The sequence below is a fragment of the Carettochelys insculpta genome, chromosome 5, assembly GCF_033958435.1.
Source record: "Carettochelys insculpta isolate YL-2023 chromosome 5, ASM3395843v1, whole genome shotgun sequence".
NCBI classification, from domain to species: domain Eukaryota; kingdom Metazoa; phylum Chordata; order Testudines; family Carettochelyidae; genus Carettochelys; species Carettochelys insculpta.
The window spans coordinates 12,364,759-12,387,768 of record NC_134141.1 but is presented as its reverse complement, the minus strand read 5'-3'; the positions used below and the strand labels follow the sequence as shown (position 1 = coordinate 12,387,768).

Sequence of the window (23,010 nt, the reverse complement as noted above, 5' to 3'; positions counted from 1 at the left end):
TGCAGCATGGATCCCCAGCTGCCGCAGCAGCAGCCAGAAGCCCTGGGCTAAGGGCTGCTGCCCACGGTGACCATAGAGCCCCGCAGGGGCTGGAGAGCATCTCTCAACCCCTCAGCTGATGGCCGCCATGGCGGACCCCGCTATTTCGAAGTTGCGGGACGCGCAACGACTACACGGTCCCTACTTCGACGTTGAACGTCGAAGTAGGGCGCTATTCCTATCCCCTCATGGGGTTAGCGACTTCGATGTCTCGCCGCCTAACGTCGAAGTTAACTTCGAAATAGCCCCCAGCGCGGGTAGCCGTGACGGGCGCTATTTCGAAGTTAGTGCCGCTACTTCGAAGTAGCGTGCACGTGTAGACACGGCTATGGTGATTTTTATACATAGATATATAGATATATAAAGTAACTCTGTGCGTGCGTGTTCCTCCTCTCCCAAACCGCACCAAGGTCCACAATCCAGCAAGCCTGCGGACTACAGCTTGACCATCAGCTGGGGCACATCCATCTGTTGGCTTCTCTTTTAGAGATCAGCAAGTATAAAAACAGATTGATAACCCCCTGTATTGATGAGGGTTGTGAGTGAGACTGGGCTTCATGCCCGTTGGGAGTAAACAATGGAGAGGTTTTGCTGTTTACTGTATTTTGTTTCCCCTTTTTCCCTTGGGTTTGCCTGATTTTGTAAATATTCCCTACATAAAGACACCTTGTTTTCACTCTATCTTCAGGTAAGTCACACTTCTCTGACAGAGTGGGCTCTTAATTTGTTGGGTCCTTAGATAGCAGAAGCCAGGTCAAGGTCGCTAATCATCGGGGCACTTGTTGCCATTGCATGCGCAATTACATACTCAGCGCAATGTCACAGCTGGGCACTCCCACTAGTTGCCCAGAAACAGAAAGACAGCACATGCACCCAGGACAACCCTGTAAAAGGGAGTTTCTCTGAGAGACTGAATGATAGATGGTAAAGGAAAGAGGAAGATAGCTGAGAAGTTTGCCAAAATATGAAGAGCACAAACACTATGACTGCTTGGTCAGCATTTCTGAAGTATTATTTCAATATCAGAGATGCATATGAAACCACTTCATCTATTACTAAAATACAACTATTTCTGAAATCCAAAGGGGCAGCTGCTTTACCACATGGCAGTGGTAAAAGTGACCAAAAGTGTCAGTTTAATGCTCTGAGTTGCTCAGTGGAGTTGGAAGGAATAAGGGGACTTTGAAGTAGCCAGGGTCCTTTCAAAAAGGAGCCCTGTCTGGAAGAGCCGCGCAGCGGCGAGCCGTGTCAATTTCGATGTGCTGCGACCGCCCACATGCTAATGAGGTGCTGAATATGTATTTACTTGGCCATTTCGAAGTTTCTGGCTAGTGTACACACGGCCTGCAAGTGGTCAATCTCAAAGCCAAGGCTGATAAAAAATACTGGAGGATATCATCAGAACTTCATTTGGGGTCTTAATCCCTGCCTTCTTCCCTCCTCCTCCCTGCCTGCCCACCCCTTTGTAGGTGCTTAGGGAGTGCAGTGGGTCACACATGGAGGACCAACACCTGCCTCTGGTACATGTGGGGGGCTAAGGTAATTACAAGGACAAAAAGTGGGTCCTGGTGTAAAAAAGTTTGCACACCTCTGCTGCATGATATTTCCATAGGAAGGTTATGAGAAATATGCCCTGCTGCATCTATAGACCCCAGGACCACAAAAGTAGCCCCCCCATCCCTGCAGGTCACAGAGAGGCCAGTGATCACCTATACTCCATGACATCCTCTAATCCCACAGCAGCTGCCAAACTTTTCAAGATGGGGACCTATTTTGACAATTCAGGAAGACGTTGTGACCAAAGGCAATTCAAAACAAGGGGAAGGGGAGAGGGACGATTCTCCCCTGGGAAAAATGGAACCACTCCTGGCTTAAACCCCTCTCAACCCCAAAATGCCCCTCCATCCCCTGGCTTAAACCCCTCTCAGCTACGGTATCCAGGTTTTTGGAAAACTTATACAGGACAGGCAGCCCTGCCCTTGGGACTCCCAGCCAGAGATGCCTGTTCCACATAAGATTTCCAAAAACCGAGGTGAGGACCCAGACAGCCTGCAGCTGGGAGCTGGCAGGGCCACGGAGCCCTGGCGGGCCACACCAGCTGCGGGATGCCCAGCTACGTGAGTGAGGGAGACCCTGCAGCCCCACAGCTGGGAGCTGGCTGGGACACACAGTCCTAGAGAGCTCTCAGCCCCCCTCTGCTTCCCATCCCCAGGCTTAAACCTCTCTCAGCCCGCTCTGTCCCTGCTCCTGCCCTCGACAACTTCCACATGCTGCTGCTCCTTTGCTAGACCACTGCCGCCTCTCCTCTGCGTGGCTCCCCCCCAGCCCTCCTATTCCTTTTCCCCACCTGCAGCACAGGCAGTTCCCTGCCCTGCTGCACTGAAATAGGACTCAATTAAATTAGTTGAAGGGCCAGAGTGCTCCTGCTGGCTGTTATGCCAATTGAGTTCCATTTCACCACAGCAGAGCAGGGCAAGCACTGTGAGCCAGAGGAGTGAATGGCAGCAGAGCCACAAATGGCTCCTTTGAGAGCCAAATGCAGCTTAGATGTATCAGAGAGGTAGCCGAGATATTCTGTATCTTCAAAAACAAGAAGTCCTGTGGCATCTTATAGACTAACATAAATTTTGGAGCATAAACTTTCATGGGCCAATACCTGCTTCATCATATGCCCATGAAACCCTATGCTCCAAAATTTATGTTAGTCTATGCACCTTAGAGTCACCCAGCCAGCAACCCTTACCAAATATAATCGTGACCCATAGGTTGGAAACCCCTGCAGTAATGGTAGGACAAGAAGTAGTGGGCTTTCCCTGCAACCACGGAGATTTAAGTTGAACTGTAAAAAAAGAAATCTCCCTATTAAGATGTTTAAACTGCAGAACAGGCTCACAAGAGAGACGGGGGAACGCCTCTCCTTGGAGGATGTTAAGCGCAGGCTGCAGACGCCCTTCTCACAGACAGTTCAGGACTACGGGTTTCTGCGGGATCACCTCAAGACCCCTTCCAGCACTACGCTGGCCAGGAACCTCAATGAGGCCCAGGCACGGGACCTCCCTCTCTCCCTCGGTGCACGCGCCGCGGGCGAAGGGCTGCGCGTGCAGCCCGGGAGAGCGAGTAGTAGTCTCCCCACCACGCACGAAGCGTGGACTCACCCCTTTCCCGCCCCATTGGGAGTGTGGCTGTCACAGCGATCGTCCCCATCGGTAAACGTGGGCTAGGAAGCGACGCAAGAGGCCCCCGGCCTCTGTCTCCACCTATCAGGTTGCAGAAAGCGCGGGGGGAAGGGGTTCTCCCTTGGCTGGGTGTGTCCACCACAGACGCAGGGATCAACCGTTCCCCGCTCGACACCGTCTTCTTCATCGCCACAGCCACTCTCGCGCCCCGCCACCGGCCAGCCGCGAGCCTCCTATCTCGCGCGCATGCGCGGGATGATCACCTCCCGCGAGCCCCGTCTATCAGGCATACGTAGAGCTCCCGTCAGCCCGTGCGCGCCAAAATTCAAGCAAGTGGGAGAGTGCGCGCGGAGCCCAGCGGTCCGAAGGGGTTCTAGAACGCGGAGTTAACTGCCTGCTCGCCTCAGCCACCCCCTGCGGCTGGCCGGCCGGCCGCGCTCGGCAGGTGAGAGGCGGCCGGGCGGAGACGGGATGCAACGAGGGAGGGGCCCAGCCCCCCACGCTTGGCCTCGGGGGAGTGGCCGTGGCCCGTCCCGGTCTCCGGGCAGAAGGACACGGTTGCTCCCGTCCCTGGTGGGAAGAGAAGAGGGCTGAGAGGATGTATTACGGGGGGACTCCTTGAGCAGGCGTCCTTCCCGGCTGCATGTGCGGGGCCTCATGGGATTGTGGGGGGTCGTTTTGGGCTGGGGGTGGTGGGATACCCGTGCAGGAGAAGCCGCTTCCCAACACTCCCGGCGGGGAGAGGAATTGGTCAGTCTAACCTAGCCACTGAGTTACAGCAACCCCAGGCCTGCCCCATCCCCAGTCTCTGATTTTTTTAAGCCCAAGTCTTTATTACAGGTTGAACCTGTCTAGTCTGCCACCCTCGGGACCTGGACCTGACTGGTGCCAAATGAGAGAGTTTGCCAGACCACGGGAGGTTATTGTTGTCTGTCAGCTTTGCCGACACTTCCACTGCTTACTGCTTGCTTAGAACGTATTTTAGGGTAACTTACAGATAAATAACAGCACAGAACATGGGGAGCCAGGACTGGTAGCTGGAAAGAAACTTTATGGGACCCTGGGAAATTTGGCCAGACCTTTGGTAAGTGGTCTTCTGGCTAAATAAAATCATACCAGATTACGGATGTTGCCAGATTAGATTGGATCAACCTGTAATTTTGACAACAGCTGTGCCCAGGAGCTGTCAGCTTTACCAAGTTACGCTCTGAAAGTTGATATAAACAAAGTGCTGCCAGATGTACAAAATAAGGAGACAGTTTTCTCTAATTTCAGTTTGGATAAGATGAAGGTCATATTTCTAAAAAACACAGCAAACAGTATTGGGACTTCTTAAAAAATTAACAATTTTAAATACAGATGAAGTTGGGTTTTTTATGTACGTTAATTTTGCTATTAAGTTCTCAACTATTTTAATACCATTTTAAGACTAACATATAAGTCACATTTTGCTCTGGATACAGATAACAGTTCACAAGTATTCTAAAAGCACTGCCTTTTAAACTGTCTCCCTGTCTTTTCTTCAAAATACTTTAGTCTTTTCTTTCCTGACTGACCGCTAGTCTTGTAATGTTTTGCTAGGTGAGTAGCTTGTTTGGTTCGACAGTACTATCTCTATTTGAATATCTTGAGGCATAGAGGGTAAACTCATGTAATCAAGAGAATCTTTAGTGTAAATACTTGCTGGGGGACTCAGCTTTCCCTCATTCGGATAATTGAGATTCAAATAACTGAGGTGGTGCTGTTGTGGCAAAAAGTCTTATTGCATTCCTGAATGTGGAACCAAATACCTTTGTTCATGCTACAGATTGGACCTCTCTAATGTGGAACTTTTGTCAGGAAACATCTGTAATCTGGTATGATTTTAATTAACTGGATGAGCATTCACCATGGGAATGGCCAAACTTCCCATGGTCCCATAAATTTTGTTTCCGCCCACCAGTCCATAGAGTTTGTTTCCACCCACGAGTGTTCTATGCTGTTATTAAGCTGAATTTACCCTTAAATGTCTTCTAAGAGCCCAGTAAGCAGTGGAAGTGTTGGAAATGCTGCTAGACAGTATTGACTTCCAGTGGTCTGGCAAATTGTCTTGTCCGGTACTGGTCAGGTCCTGAGGGTGCTGCAAGAAAGAGATTCAACCTGTAGAATGATATATTTTTTTTCCGTTTATTTCATACTTTGGTTTATATTAAAAGTGCTCTCTGATTTTACTAAGTTTGCTTTTGTTGTTTGAAAACACACAGGACTATAAATTGGAGGTCTTCTTTCTTCATACCTCTTGGAGAAGGGCTTGGCTACATCTTCCAGAAAAACAAAAGATGTATATCAAGTCAATTGTTCTTGAAGGATTCAAGTCCTATGCCCAGAGGACAGAAGTCAATGGCTTTGATCCACTTTTCAATGCTATCACTGGTTTAAATGGCAGTGGCAAGTCAAATATCCTGGACTCTATATGTTTTTTGTTGGGCATCTCCAACTTATCTCAGGTAAAAAAGTGTGAAAGGCTATGGTTAGGAAAAGTTAGTGGCTAACTCCTCTTCCTGTGGAATAACATCCTTAGGCAACAAACCTGAGATTAATCTTAACAAAACATTTTGGAGACTGGTGTTACTTTTTAAGAAAAATGAGACATACTGATGTTTTCTGTGACCCTTTCTGTCTGTGTTCAAATTGTCAAATACAGATTGATTTTATTGATAATTAAATGTGATTGTAAGTTGTTTTTTAGAATAAAGGAGTCAGTAGTGATTACAAATTCATATTTTATGTGTCCATATTTTTACGTATGAGTAGTTAAAATACTTGGGGGTTCTTCTCAAACACTTTGTAGAAGACTACAAATGTATAAGCTTTGTATAGCAGTGATAACTATGCATTGATATAAACTGTGCAGCCCAGAACAACGGGAAAAATGCTTAATTAGGAAGTAGGTTGGAACTGTGGATTTTTGATAGGTAAAAGTATAATCACAGACTATAATACAAACATATATCTGTATAATGCACTTGGGTATCTCTGGACGTGGACTAAGAACACTATTAGCTGATGACTCATCAGAAAAACAGAAATCAGGCTTTATGTAATCATTTGTATTTAAAAGACACTGCGTCCTATTCTGCTACTTATATGAAAAGGTATACATTTTTGAAGCAAATTTGGATCCCAGTTTTTAAACAGCATAATTGCAAGGAAATCCTATCTTTACAATCATACACACTGAATCATAAAATCAAACATATTACCTGGAAAGATTTTATGTATCTGATCATCTTGCTTCTAAATTGAAGTATTTAATTTCTCTCATGTATTTGGTTTAAAAAAAAAAATTGATTAGTTGATTTATTGTATGTTAATTTACTGTGAAACCGTCTTGCATGTTTTCTCAATACTCTATTTCTGTGAGCTGGTAGAGTATTTAAATGTACAGTATACTTATTTTTCAAACATTTCAGGTGTCTACACTAGCCGGCTACTTCGAAGTAGCTGGCACAACGTTGAAATAGCACGCGTCGCATCTACACGTGCCATGTGCTATTTTGACGTTGAAATCGATGTTAGGTGGTGAGACGTCGAAATCGCTATTCCTATCTGAAGATGGGAATAGCGCCCTACTTTGATGTTCAGCGTTGAAGTAGGGCGTGTGCAGATGATCCGCGTCCCGCTACATCGAAATACTGGGGTCCTCCATAGCTGCCATCAGCTGAGGGGTTGAGAGACACTCTGCCCAGCCCCTGCGGGGCTCTGTGGTCGCTGTCTGCAGCAGCCCTTAGCCCAGGGCTTCTGGCTGCTGCTGCTGCAGCTGGGGGTCCATGCTGTGTACACGGGGTCTGGAACTGATTGTCGGCTCTGCGGACCTCATGCTGTGCAGGCTGGGTGTGTCTGGGAGGGGCCCTTTAAGGGAGCAGCTTGCTGTTGCCCCAGAAGGGCTAATCCAGCCTGCGACCCCATCCGCAGGCTTTGCTGACCTCTTATTTCAACAGGGAGCACTTGTGTGTGTGGATGCTCCGCATTTCCTTCTGGAGAGGCTCCTTTCAACATTCCCCATCACTACTTCGACGTTGAACGTCGATGGCACCAGCCCCAGAGGATGTGTAGATGATACGCGTCGAAGTATCCTATTTCAATGTTCTTACTTCGAAATAGGCTACTTCAACATAGTGTGCTAGCGTAGATGCAGCCTTCATGTCTTCTAAAATTCTAGCAATAAACAGTGCGCAGTGTGAAGTAATGCAATGACTTTCTGTTAATAAATGTATCCCTCTTCCACATTTTCAGGTGCGAGCATCCAATTTGCAAGATTTGGTTTACAAAAATGGTCAGGCTGGAATTATTAAAGCTACTGTATCAATTACCTTTGATAATTCTGACAAGAAACAGAGTCCATTGGGATTTGAGGCTCATGATGAGATCACTGTCACCAGGCAGGTGAGTGTTGAGCATCTGTGTTTGTACACAAAGACATATTGCCACCATTCTCAGTGGAAAATGACTATGCTAAGATAAAAGGTAGATAATTATTTAGATCTAGAATTCAAGGGACTTATTAAATACTTTTTACCTTATGTCTCAAGTTATTTTGCACAATAAAGATTCTTTCAGGTGAGGTTCTAAAGAACACTTGGTTTCTTTTACTTGATGTATATTGTTTTAAAAAACACCTTCTTAAAAACTATGAACTTGTGCTATTAAAGCAACATTTCTAGATTGAACTCAATAACAGACTATAAGATGTGTGCTAAGCAGTTAAATAAGAATACAACTAATTGCTTTTCACAATTCAGACAAATTTTGTAGTTATGTATACCATTAAACAAGCTCTAATCCCTTAAAGGGAAACGCACCCAGTCTTGAGATAATATTCCTGGAACAAGCTGTATTTTCCTGCACTGAAAATGATGATCTTCTCTCCTAATTTTGTAGTGTCCTTAATATTGAAAGATCCTAGCTTTTCCACTTGCGATACTGAATTTATTTACTCACAGAACTGATATCCTACAGATGGGGCACTTTCCTACACTGCCTTAGAGCATGCTTTGACTTGACAATGAAGGGACCATCTTTAGGGATGAGGCTTACCAGTTATGGTTAACTGGTGTGGGCTGAAGCAGCCCCTCCGCCCACCATGGGTGAGCAGGGACTGGGGCTGTTTAACTGTTAACCGGTTAAATGGGAAAACAATCATCTAACACTTGAAAGACGAACAAAATAATATATTAGGTGATGACCTTCCGTGGGGCAGACCCACTTTTTCAGATCTGAAAATTTTACGTCCTCAGCCACTTCTAGAAGTAACTGGTTTTCAGCCTGACCCATAGTAACCATAAATTTCTTGATGAAACTCACGTATTTGCTTGTTGTGGTGGTGTGGTGTCATTGTTTCTCCCCTCCTCCTCCTCCCGCCCCACCATTCCCTGGTTTGACGCTAAACAAAGAGCCTTTCAGTTGTTCCTGACTGCCAAAAAATTGTCAAAGGTACTTGTCATGGGGGTTTATATTACATTTTTGCAGTTGAGGTAGAGGATTAAAAACAGTACTTAAAACTGATGTTTTGATCTGTGAATTTTGTTATTCCCTTCTGGCACATTCAAACTTCCTGTTGTTTGCTGAGATTTCTACATATAATAATTCTGTTAGTTTGTGTTCTCAAGTAGTAAAGCCATTTTTGTTCATTTAACATATCCCATTTTTCTTTTTCTCAAGGTTGTCATTGGTGGTAGAAATAAGTATCTAATCAATGGTGTGAACGCAAACAATACAAGAGTTCAGGATCTCTTCTGTTCTGTAGGACTCAATGTCAACAATCCTCACTTCCTTATTATGCAGGTATTACATGAATATTCCTAAAAACTTCTTTTGCTATTTGATTTGGGAATTTTGTTTTACATTGGTTCTACACATTGTTTCCGTTAACCACAGAAGCATCCATATATGGATCCTCTTCAATTAAATCTCTTAATCCAATCTGTAAGAATTCAATCAAAATCAGCCAGTCATAAGAGATTCCAAAGCAGGAGTGAAAGCAATGTGCCTGATTTTTGTAACTTAGTTGTAGCAGGGCGCCTTTACTAGAATTAAAGCTATAAAGTATTAACACATCATACTTACCAGCTGTCTGTGGTGAGACACAAGCTGTTTTAGACTTCTGTCTGAACTTTCAAGAATGAAATAACTGAAGCCAAACCAAGTTTATTCTTTTAGACAGAAAAATGTATTTTAAAAATAAGATACTAACTGATAAAGTTTTGCTCGAGCACTTAATGTAATATATGAAATCTTATACAATATATAATACTGGTAATGCATTTTGAGTTTGAGCTATAATCATTTTGCCTGTGTATTTCCAGGGACGAATTACAAAGGTTCTAAACATGAAACCACCAGAGGTGAGAACACAATTGACATTTCCTTTGTCTTTTTTCCTTTACATCTTTTGTACATGACTGCATTGGAACAATATTTTGAAGAAGGGTGGAGAAGTTAAAAAAAATTGTTCAGCATTGGTGATTTTGAAGCTATTTCATAAGCTTGTGTTTTGTTTTTCAGATTTTAGCAATGATTGAAGAAGCAGCTGGTACGAGGATGTATGAATGCAAGAAAATAGCTGCCCAGAAAACTATAGAGAAAAAAGAGGCAAAACTGAAAGAAATTCACACGGTACTGGGTGTTTATCATGGTGTGGTTTTTTAACACTTTTCAGAAATTGAATGTCATTTATGTTAACAGTTCTAGCTTGAGAAAGAATGAAAGCTTTTCTTCCGTAATAGAAGAGAATGTACTTGACTCATTTGCACCATCATGACCACCTTTTCTCCTCCCCATCTCCCGATTAGTTGTATTTTTATTAGGACTATTGATTAATCACAGTTTACTCAAATTAATTACTCAGACTGTTAAACAATTGTGCTAACTGATATCTATTTAAATATTTTGGGTGACTGGTGTTGTGCATTTTCAATATTTTGATTTTATTACAATACAAAGTTTACAGTGCTCACTTTATATTTTTGACTATAAATATTTGCATTGTAAAATGATAGTATTTTTCATTTCACCTCATAAAAGAGCTGTAGAGCAATCTCTTTACTGTGAAAGTGTAACTTGAAAATGTGGATTTTTTTTGTTACATAACTGAACTCAAAAGCAAAACAATGTAAAACTTCAGAGCTTACATGTCCTCTCAGTGCTATTTACAGGAGATAATGCTGCCTGCTTCTTGTTTACAATGTCATTTGAAAGGGAAAATAAGCATTTACATGGTACTTTTGTAGCCAGAGTTGCAAGGTACTTTGAGGAGTAAAGGGGCTTTGAAGGAGCACGGGCACTTTGAAGTACCCGTGGCTACCATGTAAACCGGCACTTCAAAGTTGCCGCAGGGTAGATTTAGCCTAATGAAGTGCTGCATATGCACCACAGCACTTCATTAGTAATCTCCCAACACCTTAATTACCATGCCCCCTTTGAAGCTGGGGGCTAGTCTAGACACAGTCTGTGGCTCCTGACACTAACTGACAAGTTTAAAAAAAAAAAAAAAAGCCTCCTGCTTAATTTCTGTAAACAATGAATATCGAAAAGCCCAAAAATGGAAAACTCATATCTAAATAGCAAATGATATGTGATTTTGAAACATTGGATACCTCCCCCGGGAGAAAGAAGCTTCAGGACTGAAAATCAGGAAGACAGTGGTACAAACACACATGTAAGGTGTGAGGAAATAGAATACGTAAAATGTTTGTGAACATCCTGCAGTAAACATGTATCTTATCACAAATATTTGTGTGTGCACTGTTCTTAAAATAGGGTCTACACAAAGTATGGTTTGACATTCTTTATTAAGGACAGTTTTGTATTCACATGCATTGTGGCTCTTGACTTTTTTTTTTTTTTTATTTAACTGAATCAGAAAAAAATGGCTCTTCTTGCTGTTTTGGTTTCTGACCCCTGTGCTAAACATTTGTATGCCCCTTCATGCTTTGGCTACCATTCAGGGGTCATGCTTCCGTGCTGATGATACTAATTAAATTTGTGATTCAGCTCCTCGGGGGAAGAATTGCATGTCTCCTGTTTTAATCATGTTCTGCCATATATTACATGTGCATTTTTAAAACATTTTCAGAGCATATTTGACAAAACGCAAAGAAGGCACTAATGTGAGGTTTCTAAAGATAGCTACAGCACTCATCCTAAGGTTTAGGACTCTGATATGCCATCCAGAGTCTGTGAGGGTCAAGAAGCCTTAAAAGAACAACACTGATATGGAAACTACAGAACGCAAACCACCAAAAGAGAAAATCAAGCTTCTGCTGATGGCATCTGGCTCAGATGATGCAAGTGAACTTGCATTCATCCATTCTGCTTTGGATTATTATTGAACAGAACTTTTCATCACCATGGATGCTTGCCCTCTGGAATGGCGGTTAAAGCATGAAGAGAGAGAGAGATGAATTTTTAATGCATCTGGCACATAAATATCCTGTGATGGTCTGTTCAAACTGCTCCACAAGATAGGCTGTCCTCCACGGTTACTGAAGATGATGCAGTCGTTCCACGAAAACATGAGAGGAACCATCCAATATGACGGCGCATTATCGGATGCTTTCAGAATCAGGAGCGGCGTCAAACAAGGATGCGTGCTTGTTCCGACATTGTTTGGGATCTTCTTCGCACTCCTCCTGAAGCATGCCTTTGGATCTTCAACAGAGGGCATCTTGCTGCACACAAAATCCGATGGGAAACTGTTTAACCTTGCAAGGCTGAAAGCTAAGTCTAAGGTGCGAGAAGTCCTCATCAGAGACATGCTGTTCGCAGACGATGCTGCTGTAGTGTCTCACACAGAAGACCAGCTTCAAAAACTGCTGGATAGGTTCTCCAAAGCGTGCAAGGACTTTGGGCTTACCATCAGCCTAAAGAAGACGAACGTACTTGGTCAGGATGTTGCTGAATCCCCATCAATCAGCATTGACAACTATACGTTAGAGGTCGTCCACGAGTTCGTTTACCTAGGGTCCACCATCACTGACACCCTGTCGTTGGACACTGAGCTAAATAGGAGGGTCGGAAAAGCAGCCACAACTCTGTCCAGACTCAGCAAGAGAGTGTGGAATAACAACAAGCTGTACACTCACACCAAAATGCAAGTCTACAGAGCCTGCATCCTCAGCACCCTCCTTTATGGCAGCGAGACTTGGACCCTGTATGCCCGCCAGGAAAGGAGGCTGAACGTCTTCCACTTGCGCTGCCTCAGGCGCATCCTTGGAATATCATGGAAGCACAGAGTGACCAACACTGCCGTCCTCGAGCAAGCTGGAATCCCAACCATGCACACCCTCCTCAGGCAGTGTCGACTCCGCTGGCTTGGCCACGTCCACAGGATGAACGATGGAAGGATTCCAAAAGACATCCTGTATGGTGAGCTAGCCTCTGGCAAAAGACCTCCCGGATGCCCCCAGTTGCGTTACAAAGATGTCTGCAAGAGAGACCTCAGAGAGGTAGGCATTGAGCTGGACAACTGGGAAGATCTAGCAGACGACCGCAGCAGGTGGAGGCAGGGGTTACACAAGGGCCTTCAGAAGGGCGAGTTGAAGATCAGACAGCTAGCAGAGGAGAAGCGAGCGCACAGAAAGCACAATAAGGACTTGCCAGACACCCACTACATCTGCAAGAGATGCAGCAAGGACTGTCACTCTCGTGTGGGTCTTTATAGTCACAACAGACGCTGTAAATGAAGTCCTCAATTGGAACTTTGAAGGGCGTGATCCATAGTCTGTGCAGACTGAAGGATGCCTACTATGGCTACAGCAGTGCCATGTGACTGTCTGTTCTCATTTTCATGTGACGCTGTCAAGAAGTGGGCAGCATTATTTCCTGTGAATTGTAACCCAATTTGTTTGTCTGATTGATTGGCTAAGCAAAAAAGTAGCATTGACTGGACTGGTAGGCTCTAAAGTTTTACATTGTTCTGTTTTTGAATGCTGTTTTTTCCCATACTTAATTTTACATTTGTAAGTTAAACTTTCATGATAAAGGGATTGCACAACAGTACTTTTATTAGGTGAACTGAAAAAAAAATTTTTTTTTCAGTACAAATATTTTAAATCAAAAATAAAGGGATGTTTTCTATTCTGTGGTGTAATTGAAATAAATATATTTTCAAATGTAGAAATATCTAAAATATTTTAAAGAATGGTATTCTACTGCTTAACAGTGTGACTAAGTGCATGATTAATCACATTTATTTTTTTCAGTTCAGAGCCCTAATACTTATGGTTTGTGGAAAGTTAGTTTTCTAGGCCTAAAGCTGTGTGTATGGTCTGAGTAGTAGAATTTGGGAGAGTTTTCAGATTTATGGCTCTGAAAATTGTTTTTTATTTTTTGTGTTTCAGATTTTAGAGGAAGAAATCACTCCAACTTTACAGAAACTGAAAGAGGTATGACCAATAGACTAGAAAAACCTTTGGGTGAAATTAAGCTGGGGGCTATTTTTTTAAAATATTGAGAAATGGCATGACTACTTGGATAGTCTCCTCACTGATTCATTTTTTTTAAATGCTCATCTGGACTCTAATATATGTATATCAGAAATGTATGTAAATGTTTTAAAGTGGGAAACACATTTTAAAGAGATCACTATTTATTTTCAGATTTCTAATTATGATAGCAACATTGGACATTCAGGATCTTCTCTCTCATCTATGGGAATTGGCATATGTCAGGAATGGCCAACCATTTTTCACTGGGTGCTATGTGGCAAATTTTTACATGTTCAGGGGGCCAAACACACCCTTCTTCCACCCCCAGGCTTAAATCACTTACAGCCCCAAACTGCTGCCCCTTCCGTACCAGGCTTAAACCCCTCACAGCCGCAAACTCAGAATTAACTTACTTTACACAGGGGCTCTGTGTGCTGCTGCACCTTCACTGGGCCACTGTCTCCTCATCGAGGCTGGGTGGCCCCTGCCAGGCCTCCTACTCCCTGCCCTTCTGCAGTGAAATAACAGGACTCAATTTAATTGGTTTAATAGCTGGATCCCTCCTGCCAGCCGTTAAACCAATTAAATTGAGTTCTACTCTTTCAGCGTGGCAGGACAGGGAGTTGGAGGAGGAGCCAGTCAGTGGTGGCAGAGGTGGAAGCCACAACTGGCTTCTTAAATAGCCACATGCAGCTTGGAGCCACCCAGCCAGTTTTCAAAATGGCATCTCAGCCGGCTCCACGGGCTGGATGAAAAGAGTCCACAGGCCAGATTCTGGGCTACAGGCTATGCATTGGACACCCCTAGCATATGTCTTTTGAAGCATGAAACTCAATTACGAATTTTGGCTTGTGAAGCTATAAATGATATTGATCAGACAGTTATGCAGAACTCTTTTTTGTAAGAGATCCTAGTATATCTAAAAACTTGTAATGGTTCCCTATTTTTAATCGGGGGGGGTGTCTTTTGTTTCAGGAACGATCATCCTATTTAGAGTACCAAAAGGTAATGCGAGAGATAGAACACTTAAGCCGTCTCTATGTTGCGTATCAGTTTGTTTTGGCTGAAGAGACAAAAGTACGTTCTGCTGATGAGTTAAAGGAAATGCAGGCTAACATAGCAAAACTTCAGGAAACAATGGCTGACAATGAAAAAAAGGTGAAGGAACTTAACAAAGAAATAGCAGAGATGGAAAAGGAGAGAGATCAGGTAAGTGAGTACAAATATGTTTGTCTGAAATATTAACACAGGGTATTACATTAAAAATACATTATTTCATTTTTCTGAATTAATATCTTATTTCCTTTGCTTATGTTTATGCACTATATATTGACAGAAATGGCTGTGTTGGTCTGTATTCTAACAAAACAAAACAGCGGTCATGTAGCACTTTAAAGACTGACAAAATAATGTATTAGGTGATGAGCTTTCATGGGACAGGCCCTCTTCTTCAGATCTATAGCATTTCCAGTTCAGATTCAATTATATTGTACAGAGGTCCAAAAAAAATTGCAGTGAAAACTGACAAATCAAATACATGGAACTGAAGGAGGGAGGTGAGGGGTGGGGATGTTAAGTGTTATGCCTGAGATAATTACAAACTTCAAAGGAGGGGAAGCAGTCCTTGTAATGCATGAGATAATTGCTGTCCGTGTTCATGCCAAATGTTAGTGTCAAATCTGATTATGACCCCCAGCAGTTCACAAATCTCCCTATGTAATCAGCTTTTAAAATCTCTTTGTTGTAGGGCACATATTCTCAGGTCTTAAACAGAATGGCCTAATGTCTGAGGGGGCATTGCCAGCAATGCCTCCTTAATACGTACATTGGACAAACTGGGTAAACACTTTGCCAAAGAATGAATGGACACAGAGCAGACTTTAGCAATCTCAATACACATAAGCCTGTCAATGAGCATTTCAGTGGAGTGGGCCATTCTTTTGAAGACTTGAGAATATGTATCCTACAACCAAGAGACTTTAAAAACAGATTGCAAGGGGAGATTTTATGAACTGAGGTTCATGCTCAAATTTGACACATTAACACTTGGCATGAACAGGGACAGCAATTATCTCACACATTACAAGGACTGCTTCCCTTCCTTTGATTATGCCTTAATTATCTCAGGCATAACACTTAACATTCCGCCCCCTTCATTCAATTCCATGTGTTTGATTTGTTTTTATTGCAATTTTTTTTGGACCGCTGTACTATATAATGAGTCTGGACTAGAAATGCTATAGATCTGAAGAAGTGGATCTGTCCCACGAAAGCTCATCACCTAATAAATTTTTTTGTTTAGTCTTTAAAGTGCTACATGACTGCTGTTTTGTTTTGTTACACTATATAGTGTAATCCTTCGTCATCATGTGAAAGACACTGTCAATGTTAATAATTACACTTCCACCTGAAATATTCTACCTTTTATCTCCACAAGTAACGTACAAGATAACTGGCAAACTAGAAATACGTTTGTTTTTTTGTTTTTTTTTCCCCTCAGGCATTTTATTTTTATTTTTTCATTGTGATAGTTAATTGGTGTGTAGTTGGTTTGTTCCTCCACTTGTTTGTATGAGCCTTTCCCACAGTTTTGGGACAAAATAGCATTAACAAAAAGAAAATTTGCAGATTCTTTTTCCATCCATATGCAGAATGAATTTTTATGTGCATGCACGCATGTGTGACCGTGTACCACAAGGAGAAACAAAACCTAGCCGTGAGCGCTCTGCTAATGAGCTGGGCGACTTCTGAATTTCTCGAGTGGCCACACAGTCCTACACCTTACAGCAAACACTGCCTGCCAGCCAGACAGCCAGACTTCTGCGCTGCTGTCTTCAGGGCTGGGCAGCCGGAGAGCAGTGTCTTTGACTGGGAACCCGGCTCTGGAGGCAGCACCAACAGCACAAAAGCAAGGGTGGTAATACTGCAACCCCTCTCCCCATACAATAAACTTGTAGAGCCTTCCTCCCCACACACACACTTGCATTTGTGTCAGGAGCTGGACCCCTAGCTACATCATGGTGTTCACAATTTTTAAACTCCTCTGCCTATGAAATTAACTCAAATGGACCATGGAGTTTGGGTCCTCTTTATGATAATTAAAACCTCTTTTATTTTTAAGTGAGAATGGTAAGCAAATTTTGTGTTTAACCTTTTTAAAGACCTGACAACATCCTTAAGTATAGCTGGATAAAATGTAAGATATGATACATGTTTCATTTAGTATGAGTTGCCTCTTTGTGTTTTGGTTATAGGAAGTTGGTGGTGTACTCCGTTCACTTGAAGATGTTCTTGCAGAAACTCAGAGAGTTGATACAAAAGCACAAAGCGCTCTGGATCTCAAGAAGCAGAACTTAAAAAATGAAGAGAACAAATATAAAGAATTAGTAAAAAACATGGAGGAGGTAAACTTTTAAAATTTCGTGAAAATCTTGGTACACTACAAGCATCTTCAGTAATATACGCAGGTTGAACCTTTCTAGTCCAGCAACATCTGTGGTTTTAGTTAGCCACATGGCCACATCTGTGATAAGTGAACGAGTTTCCTGCAGTTCCATACGTTTTCTCGACAGCCATTAGTCCTCGTTCTCTGTGTTCTTTGCTGTTGTTTAGTTCTAACTTATGCCCCCCCCGCCCCAATATTTTTTAAGAGCACAGTAGGCAGTGGAAATGTTGGTAATGCTGATACACAATATTGACTTCCCGTTGTTGGTCACATTCTCTGGTTTGGCACCAGTCAGGTCCCAAAGGTTCCGGACTAGAGAGGTTCAACATGTAACATGTATATGTTTTATTTATTTTTCTCTAATGTTTGTCCAAAAGGAGTAAGTGTAGGGATAAATTTATGGCATAAGTTTACAAGGGTACTGCTAAACTAGAAGTACAAAATAAGTGGCATTGCCTTTTTACAATATTGTGTATTATATAAAATAAGCTAAACTTGCCCTTCATTAAATTTGATTTTTTTCCCTTTCCTGTCACCGGAGACCTTTTTTAAGCATTGTTTGTGTGTAATTTGATATAAAGAATATATTTTCATTAGGAATTAGATGTGTGCCCATGAACAGAATTGGCCTCAGTAGTAGCTAGTATAGAAAACTCTTTCATATCTGGCATTCTGTTATCCAGAACTCTCAAATAACTGGTATTTTAACCATAAGTAAATTTTAGGTACATTTTCCATAAGAACAGTACAGTGAAAGTAAATACAAATACAGGGGTCCTCGTTACAAGTTGCTTCGCTATAATTCGTTTTGCATATATGTCAAGTCAGGAAAGCAGATTCATTATAAGTTGCACTGGTCTGCATGTACATCGTTTAGGGACTGAGGAACCAAAAGCCAGGAATATAGCGAAGTTTTGTGGTGGCTGGGCAGCAAGTACTGTAGGACAGGAGCCCTGCAAGTGAGCCCTGAAGTCATGCGGGAGCCGGCAGGGAGCCGGGGAACTGGCAGGAAGCCTGCAGAGGACTGGAGGGGAGATGGTTTATTTGTCTGTCTTAATATTTATTTATTTATTTATTTATTTCTATTCTATTTCTATGTATTTTTTTTGTGGATGATAGGTATGTTATATGTAACACATACTATGACCTGTATGTTTTGGGAGCATATCTCAAGCTAATTACATTATTCCTTATGGATATTAATTCCCCTTTATAAGTCATTTCACTATAAGTTTTGCTCTTTGGGAATGTAACGTGGACTTATAAGAAGGACCCCTTTGTAAACACAGTGTTTACATTGTGCAATACTACTCTTGTTGGTAAATGAAATATTTTGCATACATTTGTTTGTTTTTTTTAAACTATCTAATCTTGTTTTTGTTTAATGTCATGCATTGCTAGCTATACTTTTCTCTATTAGCTAGAATATTTGAATATCTGGCAACCTCCCAGTCCTGGGGCTGCCCAATATGAAAGAGTTTACTGTATTTCCATTTTTATGAAGTGTAGAGAGGATCAGAATAACTTTAAAATTAGGGCTATTAAAAATCACAACTAACTGCATAATTAAAAACTTAGTCATGATTAATCATACTGTTAATAATAGAATACAAGTGATTTAAATATTTTAGTTTTCTATGTTCAAATATATGTATTTCAATTACAACTCAAGCTACAAAGAATACAGTATTCACTCTATTTCTGATTAACTATATCTACACTGCAAAATACAAAAGAAATAATGTTTTTCAGTTCACCTGATACAAAAAGGGTATGTCTACACATTCCCTTTCCTTTTGGAAGGGGCATGTAAATGAAGCGGGTCGAAAATGCTAATGAGGTGCTGATATGAATATTCACCCAGACCATTGCAAGTGATTGCTTTTGACACTCTGGATTGAATAGTCATATCAGCACCTCATTAGCATTTTGATCCGCTTCATTTACATGCCTCTTCCAAAAGGAAGAGGCATGTGTAGACATAGCCATGCTGTCGTGCAATCCCTTTACCAGGAAAGTTTAACTTACTAATGTAAAATTTATGTATGGGGAAAAACAGCATACAAAAATAAAACAATGTAAAACTTTAGAGCAGTGGTTCCCAACCTTTTCACTAGTGCGGACCCCCAATCACCCCTGCCAAAACACTGAGACCCCATCAAAGCTGATTCTAGCTGCTATGTACACTTCATTAAATGAAAAAGGAAACAACAATATTGCCTTTCCAAGAACAATTAATATTATTGGAAGATATTTAATTTAAAAATAATAATTGATTGTAACTTTGCAATGTATTTAAAACTTATTTTCTACGATTATTTATTTATTCTTTTTCATGGACCCTCTACAATGCCATCATGGACTCCAGGGGGCCCCAGACCTCAGGTCAGCCTACCGGTCCAGTCAGCCCTACTTTTTCGTTTAGCAGATAGATTGAACAAACAAGTTGGGTTACAGTTTGCAGGAAATAGTGCTGCCTACTTCTTGTTTACGATGTCACCTGAAAGTGAAAACAGGGATTTGCATGGCACTGCTGCAGCCAGTGTCACAAGATATTTACGTGCCAGATGCACTAAAAATTCATATGTTTCTTCATACTTTAGTTACCATTTCAAAAGGCATGCATCCATGCTGATGATGAGCTCTGTTCGATAATGATTCCAAGAGAGTGGATGGGATGTAAATTCATTTCTTTTTTTTTTGTAGTTGGGGTTCTGCAGTTTCCACATCAGTATTTCTCTTTGAAGATTTCTGAAAGCATGCTCTGCACCTCGCCCCCTCATATTTTGGATGCCTTGTCAGATTTTTAAACCTTAAGTTGAGTTCTGTTACCAGCTTTAAAAATCTCATGTTGGTACCTTCTTTGTGTTATGTCAAATCTGCTGTGAAAACATTAAGATGTTCCAGGGTTACCATCTGAGACTGCTGTAACATGAAATATATATGAGAATATGGGTAAAACAGAACAGGAGACATACAGTTCTCCTCCTAGGAGTTCGGTCACAAATTTAATTAGCACATTCATTTGTTTTTTTAATACCTATCATCGGCATTGGAAGTATGTCCCCTGGAATGGTAGCGAACACATGAAGGGGCATACAAATGGTTACCACATCTAGATATACCTACTTCGGCTACAAAGTGCCATGCAAATGTCTCTTCTTGCTTTTGGATGAGATTGTAAATAAGAAGCAGGTAGCATTATCTTCATAAATGTAAACAAATTTGTCTTAGGATTGGCTGAACAAGAAGTAGCACTGAATGAACTTGTAGGCTCTACAGTTTTACATTGTTGTGTTTGACTGTAGTTACGTAACAACAAAAAAAAATCCACATTAGTAAGTTACACTTTCATAATAGATTTCATTACACTACAAGCTCCTTTCTGACATGTGATATGAAGAGTGCCAGTTAATCAAATATTCTGTTTAACTGAGTTATACCCTACTAATGGAATGCCAGTTTTCAAAGATTTGTAGTACAATTAAAAAAAAAAATCTAAAATGCTATGCAGGTTCCCTGCACTGGAGAGTGATTGATTTCTTGAAGCGCTTAGGTATATGCTGGTTATTTTATGACTACACCTTACCATAGGTAGTGCATGGCATGTACCCAGGCCACTAAAATTATACTGAACATAATTAAATTGTTCTTTAATTCAGAAGGGACTTCAGGATCTTGCAGTACCTCAAGATCATCATTATCAACAGCCATTTTCATTAACAAGAAGTTGTTCTGTGGCACCTTATAGACCATCCTCCCTCACTGAATTGACCTTGGCAACTCTGGCCATCCTCTTGACGGTGACTCCCTCCTTTTCATGAGCCTGTATATTTAGACCCGCCTCTGGAATCCCCACTCATGCATCTGATGAAGTGGGTCTTTGCCCATGTACACTTATGGTCCAAAATATCTGTTAGTCAATATCAGTGGTTCCCAAACTTTTCGGCATCACGCCTCCCTTTTGATTTTTGAGAAATCCTCACACCCTCCCCACCTCTTCTTTACCATCATCCAACCCCCTTTTTAACAAAAAAAAAAATCAATTTGTAATTTAAAATAAACACAAAAACTTGATGTGTTATTTAAAATTAAATATAAGTACAAATAGTTTTTCTTGGTCCCTTGCGGGTGCCTAGTGCAGCCCCAGCTGGCCAGCTGCCTGAGCCCTGTGCCAGCTGCCAGAGCTGCTCGTGCCAGCCGTCCGCCTGAGCCCCACACTGTTAGAGCCTCCCGACTGAGCCCCATGCTGCTGGGGACAGCTGCCAGCCGCTGGGGCCAGTCACCCACCTGCCCAACAGCTGCCAGGACCCCACACTGCTGGAGCCACCCACCCACCTGAAGCCCAGTCTGCCAAGGCCAACCACTTGCACGCCAGCCCTGCGCTGCTGGGGCCAGCTGCCTGCCTGGCAAGCCAAGCCCTGCAAGGCCAGGGCCAGCTACCCAAGCCCCACGAACCCTGCAAGCCGGCCACCTGAGCCCTGTGAGCCCCACTGCCAAAGCTTCTTCCCTCCCCCAAAGCCAGGCACCACCAGCCCCCACTTTCTCCCCATCCCCCGAGCCAGGCACCCCCATTTAATCCCATTCTCCTCCTCCTCCACTTCCTCTCCCCAACCCATGCTCACTCACATTTATGGGAGGCAGCTAGCCCCACCTGGGTTTCCACTGGCTGCCCGCTTTTTGTAGCAGCTGCTCAGGGTCACCCTCATAAAATGACAGGGGCTGAGAGCCAGAAGCAAAGGCTGGCTTTTTCTTCAGGTGGGGGAGATGATGGGGGTACTGGGTCACCTAGAGACACCCACCCCCTGGAATTTCTTTATGCCCCCCAGTTTGGGAAACCATGGTTTATAAGGCACCACAGGATTTCTTGTTGTTTTTGCAGATATAGACTGACATGGCTACCGCTCTGATACTTGTCATCCATTTTCATTGTAGATGTAGAAGGTGTTGGAGAGTGGGCTGAATTTGTAATGACCCTGTGAGATACCCAGGATGCTGCTTTCTTGAATATATCCCTGATATCAACTTCCTTGCTTGTCTTCTGCATCTTTTCCATAAAAGTAGAGTGCAGAATGTGTGACTGCATTTCATGCTGGATGGTAGACTAGTCCTTGTTACTAGATTGAAGATTTGTCAGAAAGATGAAAGATGTCAGAAATGCTGGTTAATTGAATGCTGGATAACAGAGCTTTTACTATATGTGTCTGAGGTGAATTGAAAAATACTATTTCTATCATTTTTACAGAGCAAATATTTGTAATTAAAAATAACATAAAATAAGCACTGTGTACTTTGTACTGTATTGTCACAGAAAATATCCAAAATATTTAATAAATTTCAATTGACAGTCTATTTAACAATGGGTTTTAATAACATTTTCAATTGCGACTAATTTTTGGAGTTAATCATGTAAAGTAACTGCTTACTTGAGAGCCCTATTTAAAATGTTTCTGTGTGAGAATATGGATATTCTGAAGAGTAAATGGGATTGTCAGGATTCATATTTCTTTTGACATGTTACCAATAAAACTTCCCCCTCTAATCTCTATGGCTGTGTCAACTTCAAAGTGGCAAACTTCAAAGTGCCAGCTTGCACGTAGCCGCAGCTAACCCACAGGAACTTCCAAGTGCCTGGGCTACTCAAAATCCCTTTATTCCTCAAAAAAGTTTGCCGCTTCGAAGTTGCCATGGGGGAGAATTAGCTTAATGAAGTGCTGCACGTGCACCACAGCACTTCATTAGTAATCTCCCAACACCTTACTTACCATGCTCTCTTCGAAATTGGGAGCTGGTGTAGACCCAGCCTATCAGTTACAGTAATTTTCCAGTGTATTTTGTGCAACACTGTTTTTTCCCTGTTTATATGGGTATTTCATGCAACAAC

General features: G+C 42.3%; 1 protein-coding gene across 1 annotated transcript in view; it reads left to right on the top strand.

The window, feature by feature from the left end:
• Positions 1-3,540: 3,540 nt before the first annotated feature.
• The window catches only part of SMC2 (structural maintenance of chromosomes 2), a 40,822-nt gene continuing 21,352 nt past the window's right edge, over positions 3,541-23,010 (top strand). Inside the window, exons 1-9 of the mRNA XM_074994036.1 lie at positions 3,541-3,660; positions 5,459-5,701; positions 7,491-7,640; positions 8,916-9,038; positions 9,560-9,598; positions 9,759-9,869; positions 13,595-13,639; positions 14,657-14,890; positions 16,936-17,085. Of these exons, the coding sequence (XP_074850137.1) occupies positions 5,534-5,701; positions 7,491-7,640; positions 8,916-9,038; positions 9,560-9,598; positions 9,759-9,869; positions 13,595-13,639; positions 14,657-14,890; positions 16,936-17,085 (1,020 nt within the window). The 5' untranslated portion in view covers positions 3,541-3,660; positions 5,459-5,533. The remainder of the gene's footprint in view (positions 3,661-5,458; positions 5,702-7,490; positions 7,641-8,915; positions 9,039-9,559; positions 9,599-9,758; positions 9,870-13,594; positions 13,640-14,656; positions 14,891-16,935; positions 17,086-23,010) is intronic.